Source organism: Hemiscyllium ocellatum, chromosome 25, assembly GCF_020745735.1.
Source record: "Hemiscyllium ocellatum isolate sHemOce1 chromosome 25, sHemOce1.pat.X.cur, whole genome shotgun sequence".
NCBI classification, from domain to species: Eukaryota; Metazoa; Chordata; class Chondrichthyes; order Orectolobiformes; family Hemiscylliidae; genus Hemiscyllium; species Hemiscyllium ocellatum.
In genome coordinates, this window is record NC_083425.1 from 41,149,252 (window position 1) to 41,165,189 (window position 15,938).

Below are 15,938 nucleotides of genomic sequence, written 5' to 3' on the forward strand. Positions count from 1 at the left end.
TGGATGGGGTGTGTTGGAGGCGGGAGAAGGGGTCATCAGAGGGTGGGCGAGAGTCTTGGTTGAAAAAGTAGGCACGGAGGCGAAGGCGGCGGAAGAATTGTTCAATGTCTCGCCGCGTGTTGAACTCGTTAATCCGAGGGCGTAGGGGAATGAAGGTGAGGCCTCTGCTGAGGACTGATCTTTCATCCTCAGAGAGGGGGAGGTCTGGAGGGATGGTGAAAACATGGCAGGGCTGGGAGCTAGGACCTGCTATAGGACTGGAGCTGGGAGAGTCCTGATGAAGGGTTTATGCCCGAAACGTCAAATTTCCTGTTCCTCGGATGCTGCCTGACCTGCTGCGCTTTTCCAGCAACACATTTTCAGCTCTGTTCCCTTAAATGACCTTGCAAGCCACTTAACTCAAAGACAAATGGGAATGGGCAATAAAAGTTAGTCCAGCAGTGATGCCCACACTCCTCAGACTAGTCTACTGAAATGGAGGTGAAGTGGTAAAATGGAGTTGAAATAGATAATCTTGAGTGGTGGGGCATGCTCAAGGGACTGAATGGTAATCATCTGCTCCTATTCAAAGTCCCTCTCCCAAAACCCCTCTCTAAACTCAGTATTTTGGCCTTTTCAATACCCATACAGCAATATTGAGCCATCCTGGGAGCCACTAGGCCCCTTCATGCTCAAGTCATCATGACAGAAACATAGCAAAAATTCACTGCCCAACCCAGACTCAGGCTCTGGTGAGTTCCACTGACCCGGAGAGTCTCTCCTTGGAGTCTGTTGAACATTGTGGCTGCAGTGAGTGGCCAGCAGCAGAACATGCTTTCCTAAAAGGAGAGTGATGTCAGTCATGTCCCACTGAGTCTGAGTGGCATCTGCCCTAGGCTTGTCCCCAGTCTCGCGTGGAGATTTTATGGGCTTTAAGAAAGGACACGTTAGAGACTTAGTGACAAATGGGAGGGGGAGAACCAAAGAAAATGCAAAGGGAATGAATTCTGCAATCCAAAAAGAGAATCGCATTCTTGAATTACTAAGGATATGAAATTCAAAAGTGTCAGGTGAGACGAAAGGTCACCAACCTGAAATATTAATTCTATTTCTCTCTACACAGAGGCTTCCAGTACCCGTTAGCACTTTGCTATTGTCTAAAGTCTTCAGTTGCCTTGACCACAAGTTGATTTTAAAATGGTATCCGTTCACTATGAAACAAGGATCTACAAATTTTGAGCTTCTCAGTTTAAAGCAAATACAACTTTCTTAAAATGCTGAAAGTGACTCCACATCTACATGTTGTTTCTATTTTACTACCTCCTGAGCTTAATACACAACAGGAAATATTGATTGAAGAACCTGTCTTTTTGACTAATTCCTTTGGAGCAAATTTTAGCAAATATTTTCTGGAATTCCACTGATTCACCAAGGATGTTTAATGAAAATATTAAGTAGCAGTTTGAGTTGTTTATATTATTGTTTCCCTCCTCCTCAGTATATCTTTCATCTTGGGTGCTCTATAGATTATTTGTAAATTATGGCAGATAATCTCTGAGAATTTTTAACTCTAATGATGATATCAGAAGTATTTACATACCGTGGATTCAGTAAGTCCTCCTACTGAAACAGTGAGACCCAGCAGAACACGGTACTGGTAAGTTGGAAGCCCAAGAAGCTTTGTGATAGGAGGGAAGGCTTGAGAGGGTGCACTCCAATTCAGGGTTTCAAATTCTGACCTGGAATTAAAGATTAAAAGCATGAATTAAAACCTTTAAAGGAGGAGGAATCCCAGAGCCTGAGCTTGGGCTAGTTTTAGTAAATTGGTGCCCATGTTCCGTTCTCATGATCTGGCTATGCGGGCTCCCATAGCTAGTGCTAATGTCATGGCGGTGTCACCCAGGAAATTCCAGGTGCTAGAGGAACTTGGTTTTAAAATCAAACTTGACAAGAAGGGAATTACTCAACTTTGGTAATAAGAAGCTGATAATAGCAAAATTTACCCCAAAGTCAAATCTTTCAGTCAGATAATAGGCGGGTGTAAAAGATGCCCCGTCAACTTCTCTTTCAACATGTTCCCTTTGAATCTGTCACATTTGAAGAGGATCAGTAAGCAACCCCATTCAAGGTATTTTCACAGATTTAAATTTGAGAGTTACAAATTACACTCTTGCCAAAGCTAAACTTAATTATTTTCTGCAATAACTGCTGTATATTCATATTGTTTTATTATTGTAGAAGTATTTTCGCAAAAACATTCCCCAACAACTTTTGGCAACAACTGCAAGTGATTAATGAATTTAATGAATTTAGGAATAAAACTATTGGAAACTTTGTTTTAACATCAGCTTCTAGATTATAGCAGTATTCTCGGTTATCCTTTTTTCATTTTTCTGTCCCTACACTAGTGGTCTTTGAATTTCTGTCCAAAATTCAAGATGGCACCAGAGCTTGGCAACATTTTGTGAGCTATATATGGTGATCGTATTCTTACAATCACACTGCTCTTCTAAACCTCAATTCGATCAGAATTACTAACAATATTCTCTTAAATTTACTTTCAGCTTTCAAGATTCCAAGACTGACGAGGCTCGACTACCAACACTGGTGGAACTGCAAGCCTAGGGAAACTAAGGCCTTAACAGCTTCCCCAAACGGATCTCCTTCTGTAAATCTGGAACTGAGGCCTGACTAGTGTGGGAACAAGATCTGACCCCACAGTGACCCAACATCAAGAAGGCCCAACTGAACCAGCCACAAGACACCAAGGAACGCTCAAGGCCACAACTAGTGCTCAGGATCCCCAACAGGAGCACACACTTAACTCTGGGAGCAGCAGTCTTCCCTCATCGATTCCCAGGGTGGCCTTAGAGTAGCCATCTATCCAAGAAATGTGGGAGACACACTGGACTTCAGGTGAGACTGAAACCTCAGGGTTTCAAATCCCCTACTCCCCAGCCATTGGCAAACATCCAAGCCATTGAGAACAAAATGGATGAACTTAAAGCTATGCTCACCTTCCAAAGGGAATTTACAGAATGCTGTGTGCTCTGTTTTACAGAGACATGGCTCCCTCCTGCAACACCTGACTATGCCTGACAATCTGAGGGTTTCTCATTTCGCCAAATAGGCTGCTTGGCAACCTCAGGTAAGACATGGGCCAGTGAGGTTGGCCTCCTAATCAACACCTCCTGGTGCTGAGCATGGCAACCCTGGCAAGTTATTGCTCCTCGGACCTAGACTATCTTACAGTAATATCCACCTCCACTAACCTGACAGCAGTCTACATCTCATCCCATGTGGAAATGAAGAGTGTACTTGATAAAGTAAACAACATTACAAACAGTCTGGAGACAGAATACACGCAAGGCCTTGGTCATCATGGCCAGTGACATCAACCATACCAACATCAAGAATGGGCTTCCAAAATGCCATAAGCATGTTTCCTGTACCACCAGAGGTCTGAACATTCTTGGCCATTACTATATAACCATCAAAAGATGCCTCCACTCCATTGCCCAACCGAATTTTGGAAAGTCAGATCATAATGCTGTGTTTCGCCTCCCAGTTTACAAACAGAAATTGAAGCATGAGGACCCCAGACAGGAAGTATTGCAGTGTCGGTCTGAAACAACAGAAGGGATATTACAGGACTGCTTAGAGTCAGTGGGCTGGTCCATATTCGAGAACTCAGTGGCCAACCTAATGAGAAAGTCACTACCTTTACAGATGTCATTAGGAAGCGTGTAAAAGATTGCATGCCAAAGACATTAATCCGAATATATCCCAATCGGAAGCCACAAATGAACCAGGAAATCCTCTCCCTGCTGAAGTCCAGGTCTGAAGCGTACAAGTCGGGCAACTTTGACCTGTACAGGAAATCCAGGTACAACCTCCATAAGGCCATCAGAAATGCCAGGGGGCAAACTAAGCTTGGAGACTCAGACCAACCACATGGACACCCATCATTTGTGTCAAGGCTTACATGACATAACAGTGGGCAACAGTACATCCCTACCCAACTCGTTCAATGCATCCTACGCTCGCTTTGAGTCAGTGAAGGTCAATGAAACAATGTCACCTAACACAACACTCTCGGATGCACCTGTTAGATTGGCCTTCTTAACAGCAAACTCATGGAAAGCGACTGGCTTGGATGGAATTCCCATTTCAGGTGCTGTGCAGAACAGTAGGCTGGAGTATTCCCAAATATCTTTAACCTCTCTTTACTATGATTTGAATTCCCACCTGCTTCAAGACGACCACTATCATCCCTATGCCAAAGAGAAGTCATGCAGCATTCTTCAATGACTATCACCCAGTGGTTCTGACCTTCACAATTACGATGTGCTTTAAGAGGTTACTCATGGAACACATCAACTCCAGCCTACCAAACTGCCTTGATCCTTTGCAATTCACCTACCAATGCAACAGATCCATTGCAAACACCATCTCCCTGGACCGATATTCATCCATAGAAAACATAGAAAAATACAGCGCAGTACAGGCCCTTCGGCCCTCGATGTTGCGCCGACCAAATCCTACCTAACCTACACTAGCCCAATAACTTCCATATGCCTATCCAATGCCTGCTTAAATGACCATAAAGAGGGAGAGTTCACCACTGCTACTGGCAGGGCATTCCATGAACTCACAACCCGCTGCGTAAAGAATCTACCCCTAACATCTGTCCTATACCTACCACCCCTTAATTTAAAGCTGTGTCCCCTAGTAACAGCTGACTCCATTAACGGTAAAAGGTTCTCAGTGTCTACCCTATTTAAACCCCTAATCATCTTATACACCTCTATCAAATCTCCCCTAAACCTTCTTTTCTCCAATGAGAACAGGCCCAAGTGCCTCAGCCTTTCCTCATACGATCTTCCTACCATGCCAGGCAACATCCTGGTAAAAAATGAGGTCTGCAGATGCTGGAGATCACAGCTGCAAATGTGTTGCTGGTCAAAGCACAGCAGGCCAGGCAGCATCTCAGGAACAGAGAATTCGACGTTTCGAGCATGAGCCCTTCATCAGGAATAAGAGAGAGAGAGAGCCAAGCAGGCTAAGATAAAGGGTAGGGAGGAGGGACCAGGGGGAGGGGCGATGGAGGTGGGATAGGTGGAAGGAGGTCAAGGTGAGGGTGATAGGCCGGAGTGGGGTGGGGGCGGAGAGGTCAGGAAGAGGATTGCAGGTTAGGAGGGCGGTGCTGAGTTGAGGGAACCGACTGAGACAAGGTGGGGGGAGGGGAAATGAGGAAACTGGAGAAATCTGAATTCATACCTTGTGGTTGGAGGGTTCCCAGGCGGAAGATGAGGCGCTCCTCCTCCAGCCGTCGTGTTGTTGTGTTCTGCCGGTGGAGGAGTCCAAGGACCTGCATGTCCTCGGTGGAGTGGGAGGGAGAGTTAAAGTGTTGAGCCACGGGGTGATTGGGTTGGTTGGTTCGGGCGGCCCGGAGGTGTTCTCTGAAGCGTTCCGCAAGTAAGCGGCCCGTCTCCCCAATGTAGAGGAGGCCACATCGGGTGCAGCGGATGCAATAGATGATGTGTGTGGAGGTACAGGTGAACTTGTGGCGGATATGGAAGGATCCCTTGGGGCCTTGGAGGGAAGTGAGTGTGGAGGTGTGGGCGCAAGTTTTACATTTCCTGCGGTTGCAGGGGAAGGTGCCGGGGGTGGAGGTTGGGTTGGTGGGGGGTGTGGATCTGACGAGGGAGTCACGAAGGGAGTGGTCCTTGCGGAACGCTGATAGGGGAGGGGAGGGAAATATATCCTTGGTGGTGGGGTCTGTTTGGAGGTGGCGGAAATGGCGGCGGATGATACGTTGTATGCGGAGGTTGGTGGGGTGGTAGGTGAGAACCAGTGCGGTTCTGTCTTGGTGGCAGTTGGAGGAGCGGGGCTCAAGGGCGGAGGAGCGGGAAGTGGAGGAGATGCGGTGGAGGGCATCGTCGATCACGTCTGGGGGGAATCTGCGGTCCTTGAAGAAGGAGGCCATCTGGGCTGTGCGGTGTTGGAATTGGTCCTCCTGGGAGCAGATGCGGCGGAGACGAAGGAATTGGGAATATGGGATGGCATTTTTACAGGGGGCAGGGTGGGAGGAGGTGTAGTCCAGGTAGCTGTGGGAGTCAGTCGGTTTCTGGTAAACCTCCTCTGCACTCGTTCCAATGCCTCCACATCCTTCCTATAGTATGGCGACCAAAACTGCACACAATACTCCAGATGAGGCCGCACCAGAGTCTTATACAACTGCAACATGACCTCAGGACTCCGGAACTCAATTCCTCTACCAATAAAGCCCAGTACACCATATGCCTTCCTCACAGCACTATTTACCTGGGTGGCAACTTTCAGAGATCTGTGTACATGGACACCAAGATCCCTCTGCTCATCCACACTACCAAGTAGCCTACCATTAGCCCAGTAATCCATCTTCTTGTTACTCCTACCAAAGTGAATGACTTCACACTTAGCTACATTGAATTCCATCTGCCACCTTTCTGCCCAGCTCTGCAACCTATCTATATCCCGCTGTAACCTGCCACATCCTTCTTCACTGTCCACAACTCCACCGACCTTTGTGTCATCCGCAAACTTGCTCACCCAGCTTTCAAGCCCCTCCTCTAGATCATTTATAAAGATGACAAACAGCAACGGTCCCAAAACAGATCCCTGTGGTACACCGCTAGTAACTGCACTCCAAGATGAACCTAGTCCATCAACTACTACCCTCTGTCTCCTTCTAGCCAGCCAATTCCTAATCCAAACCTCTAATGCACCCTCAATGCCATACCTCCGTAGTTTTTGCATTAGCCTACCATGGGGTACCTTATCGAACGCCTTGCTAAAATCCATATACACCACATCTACTGCTTTACCCTCATCCACCTCCTTAGTCACCTTCTCAAAGAACTCGATAAGGTTTGTGAGGCACGACCTGCCCTTCACAAAACCATGCTGACTATCCTTGATCACATTATTCCTATCCAGATGTTCATAAATCTTATCCCTTACAATTCTCTCTAAGACTTTGCCCACAACAGAAGTGAGACTCACTGGCCTATGGTTACTCGGGCTGTCCCTACTCACCTTCTTGAACAAGGGGACCACATTCACTATCCTCCAGTCTTCTGGTACTATTCCCGTTGACAATGATGACATAAAAATCAAGGCCAATGGCTCTGCTATCTCCTCCCTAGCTTCCCAGAGGATCCTGGGGTAAATGCCATCAGGCCCAGGAGACTTATCTACTTTCATCCTTTCCAGTATTCCCAAAACCTCTTGTTATTCTTGGAACATCTGGATAACAAGGATATCTATGTCTACAGTTCGCCTTACTGTCTACAGTTCTGCCTTCAACATCACAATTCCAAACAAACTCATCCCTAAACCAAGGTCTCAGCTTCCCCCCTCTCTAACTAGATTCTTGACTTCCCAACCTACAGACCAGAATCAATAAGAATAGATGACAACATCTCCTCCACCATAATCCTCAACACTGCTGCCTCAAAAGGCTGCATACTCAGCCCCCTACTATACTCCTTAAACACACATAGCCAAATTCCACACTAACTCCATTGACAATATTGCTGACAACATCACTATTGTAGGTCAGATTTCAAACAACAAGACAGAATACAGCAAAGAGATTGAGTGCTTAGTGGCAAGGTGAAAAGACAAGCTCTCCATCAACATTAGCAAAATGGAGGAGCTGGTCATTGATTTCAGGAAGCTGAGTGGAGGGCACGCCCCTGTCTGCACCAATGGTGCTGAGGTGGAGATGGTTGACAGGATCAAGTTCCTGAGAGTGATGATGACCATTAATTTATCCTGGTCCACTCATGTCGATGCGATGGTCAAGAAAGCACATCAACATCTCTACCTCCTCAAGCTACTAAGGAAATTTGGTCACAGAGACTCTCACCAATTTTAATAGATGCATCCTACGTGGATGCATCACAGCGAGGTACAGCAACTGCTTTTCCCAAGACCAAAAGAAACTACAGAGAGTTGTCCTTTATGCAAACCAACCTTACATCCACTGACTCCATATATTCTTCCTGTTGCCTCAGGAAAGCAACCAGCATAATCAAAGACCCCTCTCACCCAGGGTTATACTCTCGTCCACCCTCTTCCATCAGGCAGAAGATATAAAAACTTGAATACATGCATGAATAGATTCAAGAACATGCGAGAACAAAGAAAAAATCCACTTCACTTTGGTGTATCTTCTTCATTCGCAATATCTGTGTTATTAATATTTTGTGAGGAATAATGTTGAAATTCATGTTCAATTTATACTTCATGTTCTTTTGTGTTTTGTGAACTTGGTATCAGGAGATACTCTTTTGGTATACATTTATTTTCAATGAAGTTATACAACCTTTGAAGTGAAGAGAATGAGATGACTGTTTAGTCTATTAAAAACAGTAGAGAGAAAACACTGCAGTTGTCTCATGGCAGGACTCCAAAGACACACAGGGGCAGAAAGTATATGGGTATTCCAGAGAGTGGAAGCAGGACAATTAAACTCTTCAGTTTAAAAAAAACCTATAATATTGGTAAAATCTGAGTTTATTGAATGCATGTGCTTGGTCTGAAGTTAAAGCAATAGTAAAGTAACTGTTAATTTACAGTTTCTCAGCGTGAGAAGAGAAGCCTCCAGCAGATATGAGGATCTTCTAATAACTCACCTCGGAAAAATATTCTCTAGCTCCTCCCGGTGTGGAACATGTGGAACTACAGGGTTGTCAAAATGCAGAATTCGAAGAAACACTGAGCCAGCATGCGCTCGAAATCGATCAATCTTCTCAGCTGACAGTTGAGCCAGGTAGCACATCATTTGTCTACAACTGCACAGAAACGAGATGAAACATCAGTCCCAAAGAATTCTATAGTTTTAATTCTTAAAAGATGAACTATCATCACAAAAATGGATTATCTGGTCAGTGTCAAATTGCTTTGTGCAAACTAGCTGCTACAGTTCTTAAATTACAACAGTGACACCTCACTAAAAATGTAGCACTACTGCAATGCACTTACCTTGAAGTCATGAAAGGCACTAGGGCAATGTAAGACATGAAAGTCCCGGAAGAATGACATTCTTGAAAAACCAGGGCTGAAAGGTTATTGTCGGTATGTGGGAACGTGGAATGACTAGATTAGTTATGACCTTGTTGAATGACAGTACAGGATCAATGAGTTGAGCAGCCTGGTCCTGCTCCTAATTTGCATGTTTTATGTACTTGCAGTTACATGGGAACTTTCACCAAATTGGGCCATCTTAAAGTTCTTCACAACCAATAATACTTTTTTACGTTTAGTTATTATTGTAATGTGGAAATGCAACAGCTAAAATACACAGAGCAAAAGTTTCAATATCAATCTTCCATATAGTCAGGATCTATGAAACAGATGAAAGTTAAGGTGACTGCAGAAGTATTAACTGCGATAGCAGTATCCAATACAATTAGTTTGATGTCTGGCCCCAGGGCTTTTGGATTTATCAATACTGAGATGCACCTCTTATTGGACATTTAAAGAAATAAACTCACCTTGTACTTGCTAACAGCATTTGTAGAGAACATGTTGATCTAGCTACAGATAAACTGCATATCCTTCCCAAAGCAGAAGTGTCAGGAGCTGAAGGTTGATAGGTAGGGAGAATTTATATCTAAGCAATCACATGAAAATGAAGTATTTAATGGTCCAAACCCTTTAGTCTCCAGATCATTAGTGACCAGGCACATAACAGGAGATGAGAGTTGGACCTATGGGATTCCTGACACTTTGACCTTTGTGAGAATTGACCAGGAGGTTTGAATTTCTGATGGGCAATTACAAAGCTACTGGGACCCTCCACAGACTTGGGACTGATCACCTTAGTTACCTGAAAGATACCCAGGAAATGTTAAGACAGAAAAATCTTGTGTAACTCATGGTAATAATCCAAATTATTGCCTCAGTCAGACACAGACAACACCCAACCTCTCTGGCTCCCTAACTACCCATATCAATGATCCATCAAGTCCCTCAACTACGCTCCAAGTGCCTCATTACACCATCCAATCTCTTGTCTCCAGAGCACTGAACTATCCCTCAAACAAACTAGTCCCTGATTTAACTATTCCCTACACAACACCCATCCACCCTCCCAACATGTCACCTCAGCCAGCTGCCGCTCTATTTATTTACTGGAGACCTTTAAAATGAGGAGAAAGTGAGGTCTGCAGATGCTGGAGATCAGAGCTGAAAATGTGTTGCTGGAAAAGCGCAGCAAGTCAGGCAGCATCCAAGGAACAGGAGATTCGACGTTTCGGGCATAAGCCCTTCTTCAGATTCCTGAAGAAGGGCTTATGCCCGAAACGTCGAATCTCCTGTTCTTTGGATGCTGCCTGATCTGCTGCGCTTTTCCAGCCACACATTTTCACCTTTAAAATGACCAAAGTTTGTGAGAAGACTTGTAGCTTGGGTGCTCGTTGTTGTGGTTCTGTTCACCTTGCGGTTTAAAATGACCATACGGCTGTAAAAAGGGAGCTTTTCCAGTCTTTATCCAACAGAGATCTTGAGGGACTCTGAAATCTAAGTTTCTAGGAAAGCCAGGAAAGAAATGCAGGATGGTATTTGACTAGAGCTGCAGCCTATGATTGCTGTTCCTTGCTGGATACAATCTATTATAAACATTTATTGTAGTTTCAATGACAAAAATACATTGTCTCACTGGCGCATAACACCATTACTTGCAGTTTACATCAAGAGCCCAAAGCTGGATAGTTGATTCAAGGAAAAAGTAAATCATACAATCAGTTATTATAACTGGAACAAGTGGAAAATTTTAAACTCACTTATCAGGAGAGATGAGCTGAGGTTGTGTTTGTACCAGGAGTATTGTTAATTCCATCAAACTTGTCATGGCAGCTTCTCGTACCCTGTTGATTGTGCAAAATAGTAAGTGATCGTGAGCTCTGAGTAATGTTTGCTCATTTTTGGCAAAATTAAGAAATAATTGTTGTCAAATAAATAAAATGTACATAAGTGCCACCCTTGAAATGTCTTGTGAGCTGGACCACCAAAACAGCTGGCACAAGTCTAAAAAAGGTTAGCTAAAACAGCCCCACATGTACACTGACAGGTAGTGCACTGAAATTGAAGTAGAATAAGCACTTTTTCCCAAATAACTTTGACATATTAGACACAATAAAAGCGAGTACCCAAAGTCTTCAGAAACATTGAAAGTACCAGAATTATTTTTCACAAATGAAGTGTTGTCTCGAGAAGCTATTACTGAAACTACTTTTTTTTGCCTTATTCTTGAGAATGTACTTCTTACCCTATTCTATCTAAATTAATTTTGACACTGGATTATTGCCTACTTCATCTCACCAAAGAGACATCAAAAAGCACAATTACAAGTTATTCATGACTGGAAGCTGTTTGATCAAGCTATCATTTTTTGAACATTTAATTTTCTTAAGTTCTTTTCTACCCCCACAGAATTACAAGAAAAGAAAGACAGAACTCAAAGAAAATAACGAGTGCAGAGAAGTTTACCCAAACAGACTAAATGGAAGAGCTCTACTTGCTGCCATATGCTTAAAGATTGCTTAATATTTTCTTCTTTGTAGCATCTTCAAAAAAGAAGTTTTGATGAGCTAGTAGAGTGGATGGCAACAATGCAGCTGATGTTATTTATATGGCCCTGTTAGCAAAACTGAAGCCTGTAAAATAATGGGGGGGGGGGGGGGGGAGAAAGAGTAGCAGCATGGATGCAAAACTGGTTCATGGAAAGGGAATGAGTGCTGTGGTGAAAAGCTATTTTGCAGCTAGGAGGGAAGATTCTGTGGCATGCCCCTAGAATTCAATACCCAGGTTGATAAGGAAGCATTGAATGAAACATAGATCACAAAAATCAAGCAATCGGTACTGCAAAATGAGAAAACACAGCTAGCATGTCCCAATAGTCATTCAGATGCCATTGACTAAATCAAGTAAATTCAATATTCCGACCTTGTTTATCAGGTGCAGGTACATACATTGCAGATGACATAAAACTTGCGTGAAACACAAAAGAGTAATAAATATGCAGTAATAAACACGAATGATTCTATGAATTTACAGCAAAAACAAAAGCTCATTTAGCCAAAAACTAGGCTACTGCTAGCTTCTTAAATGGGTATGCTTACTTCATCTCATCCTATCAATACGGTAGTCCTGCCGTACCCCGCGGGGGATACATTCCAAGACTGTGGTAGCTCGGAACCACAGATAGGAATAAACCCATTCATTTAAATGGGAATGTACCTACCCAGCAGCTTCCTGGTCCAGGTTCTGGAACATTTCCCATACTATGTTTGGATCATGGTAAATCGCAGGTAACTGAAACCTCAGTAACCGGACCCACGGATAAGGGGGTTGCCCTGTATATCCTTCTATTCCTATCTTCCTGTACTTAGTTAGTGTCTCCTTAAGCATATCTATGATCTTCATCTTAACCACTTCAAGTGGTAGCAAGTTCCTCATTTCTCTCTCCAAACTGAGTTTATCAGCAAGTGATTTTGGAATCTCCACAAGTGGAAATATCTTCTTTATATCCATGTTACCAAACCCCATCATAATTTGAAATACTGCTATCAGGTCAATTGAAAATCTAAGCCCCCGGGTATTTGGAAATATCAAGCAATTCTCTACTCCTTAAAATAATTCTTTTTCTTACATGTTATCAGTTGGGCAGAAAAGGTAGTTTAAAATCTATCACTGTCTGTCCATTTCCTCCCTCACCCTTCTGTTAGACATAGTTATTGAGCTATACAGTGTGGAAACAGGTCCTTCAGTCCAACTCATCCATACCAACCAGAAATCCTAAATAAATCTTATCCCATTTGCCTGTATCTGGCCCATATCCCTCTAAACCTTTCCTATTCATATACCCAACTAAATACCTTTTAAATGTACCAGCTTCCACCACTTCCTCTGGCAGCTCATTCCATTCATGCATCACCCCCTGCAAGAAAATGTTGCCCTTTAGGTCCCTTTTAAATCATTCCTCTCTCTCCTTAAATTTATGCCCTGTAGTTTGGGAGTCAGCTACCCTGGGGAAAAGTCCTTGGCTATTCACCCAATATGCCCCTCATGATTTTATAAATGTCTATAATGGTCACCCCACAGTATCTGACACTCTAGGGAAAATATCCCCAGCCTATTCAGCCATGATGACTCACAACAAATCACAGTTTTGTCAATTGTCTACCCTTGTGTAAACCTGCAATTTATTAATCTATGGTGATCACAACTCAACCTGAACTTGTCCTAATTCAGCATTCACGTGCTTATTTCAACAAAAACTGCCAACAGCAACTTTTTAAAGAGAAGGAACAATGGCAACATAACTTAATTGTTGATCCAGAGATGATCAAATTGCAGGTCAAAACATTTCTGTGCATTAAGAGACTGGGGTTGGGGAATATATGGTTATTGTCATGATCAGAACTGTGTTAGCACGTGCCAGCAAAGCATTTGAGATGAATAATTTTCCATAGTCATCCCATTAAGAAACCTTGACACAATTTCTTTTTTCCTCTCCTTATTGTTTAATGGGATGTGGGTGTTTCTGGCAATTCCAGCATTTGTTTCCCATTCCTAATTACCAAGGCATTAAATGGTGAGCTTGATATGAAAGCTTTGAATGAAGCACAGATCACAAAAATAGAGCAATCAATACTTCAGAATGATGGAAAACTCCAACAGCTATTTAGGTGTTATCAATTAAGCCAAATAATTCCAAAATCTGACCAAGTGAAATTCGATGGCTATGAATGAGGGAAAGAGAGAGCACAAATGAGCACACGAGCAACTGCTCAGATGTAAGAAAGCCTCCTAATAAAAAGGAGGAGGAGGAATAGGCATTCAGCCCCTCAGGTCTGCTTCAGCATTCTATACGATCAGGGCTGACCTGCCCCAGGTCTCAACCTCTCTTTTGTGTTAATTGTTCTCAAGTGCTGGATATTTAAAAGACAATCTAACTCCTCTATAAACATGTTCCGTATTCTAGCTTCCACAACTCTCTGAGAGAGGCAATTCCAGAGATTCACTATCTTCTGAAAGAAGAAATTCCTTTGCATCCCAGTTTTAAATGAGTGTTCCATTATTCTAAAACTATGTCCCAATCTGTACTATTCCATTTGTCAACCAACTTAGTTCTTTACATATCATTTCATTAATTTTAACTAAGAGATAGAAATAGTTTTCAAAACCATTAACACAACTTTGTGCCAGTGGATGGTGCTGCCATGTTATAAACATGACAATTTAGAAACAGGATCAGGAGTAGGCCATTAACCTTGTTTCAGCTTTCAACGAGGTCATGGTTGAACTGTGTTCTAACTCTTTTGATCTGCCTTTGGCCTATATCTCTTAATACCTTTGCTTAATAAAAACTTAACTCAGAGCAGAATAAAGTAGAAGAGTCAAATGTACTTTTAAGCAAAAATCAGGTAACTTTTGTTAAAAACTGTGGAGCAATACAAAGGATTCTACTTTTACACAAGTAATAAAGAACAGAAGTTTCATGATCATTGACCATTCAAGAGAGAGAGAGAGAGAGAGAGAGAGAGAGGTAAGAAGAAAAGCCCCTGCTTGTAAAACCTGAGCAAAATGGATTAGTTCCAAAACAATAGGAAAAATTGTTGGAAAGGATCAGTATTTGGGAGATAGAACAGTATTAATATTTCAGATGAAGACCATTCATCAGATGAAATAAACTCTTCTGAAACATGAATTGTGCTTCTCTTCACAGATGCTGCCTGATCTGGTGAGCATTTTTAAAATTTCAGTTTGCTTTTTGAATAGTTCTTGCATGCATCTGAAACAAATGCATTTTTATCACAATAGATCTTTGCCAATAGAAAGTGGAGTAGTTACTATTTACTTTTGCCATATGTGGGAACCAAACACTACATGAGAAATGAAGGATTCTGAACATGCCAATCAACATTCATTTCCATATTTCCTTGAATATCAGAGATGAAAAGGTGACAGCATAGATAGGAGGTACAAAAACCACAAAAATGGTTTACATACAAGCTCTTTTGAAGATGGAATCATGAATTAATATGGAGTAACTCCACTTAGTATGTTGTCTTCCACTGATTAAGTTCAATGGCTAATCTAGGACCATTCTGAGTAAAGTCTAATCAGCCCAGAGACTGGATTTGGCACAAACTTTCCATGCTTTATACATAAGAGAGCATGACAATTGCGAGTGTAAACCTTTAGACAATTTTGCGAAACACGTGACTTAGTCAAGATGCCCCTCTCTACATCTCTCAAGATTGCTCACTGGGAAGATCTTCACTCTGACTGTTCAAAGACAATGCCAAGTTTCAGTTCTTTAAAATAATTCATTATTTTACTTCTGAAGATTGTAACAGGCCCATTCCTCATCAAATGCATCAGAAATCTCCATCCCCAGAGACCTCCCGAAATTATTTAAAGACTCTAAGATATTCTCACTTATTGATAGCCTTTCTTTTTTATCTTCTTAAATTCTGGTCATGCCAATAGCCTCACTGAGTCAACACAACAAACTGGTAACTGCCTATCCTATTTCTACCATTACTGGGTAAGATTGCTACACTTTGGTGATTGAATCCGTCTTTAGGAACTAACAATGTAACCACTTTGATAGTTTTTATACCTCCTGCCTATGTTGAAAACTAAGACTGTGAACAGAGACGACAGGGTGGCATACATATAGAACATGCTGTGACAAATTTGCATGTGCAAGTCTGTATCTTACAACATTGCACGTTGCCTCAAGCTTGATGCAATTTAACTATCCTGAAACAACCTACAACTTAATGTAAGGAAAAGGAAAACTCTATTCATAAGGACAAAAAAGATCTTAATCTTGCATTTCAAATCTGAAACTATTTCATACATACTGCTAAGATTGTAACACAGAACAGATAGTG

General features: G+C 42.4%; 1 protein-coding gene across 1 annotated transcript in view; it reads right to left on the reverse strand.

Annotated features, from left to right (window-relative positions):
* Positions 1-15,938, reverse strand: part of tbcd (tubulin folding cofactor D) — a 281,039-nt gene that overhangs the window by 40,060 nt on the left and 225,041 nt on the right. The window contains exons 30-32 of the mRNA XM_060844252.1: positions 10,815-10,898; positions 8,664-8,822; positions 1,580-1,718 (exon numbers count right to left, since the gene is read on the reverse strand). Coding sequence (XP_060700235.1) covers positions 1,580-1,718; positions 8,664-8,822; positions 10,815-10,898 — 382 coding nt within the window. The remainder of the gene's footprint in view (positions 1-1,579; positions 1,719-8,663; positions 8,823-10,814; positions 10,899-15,938) is intronic.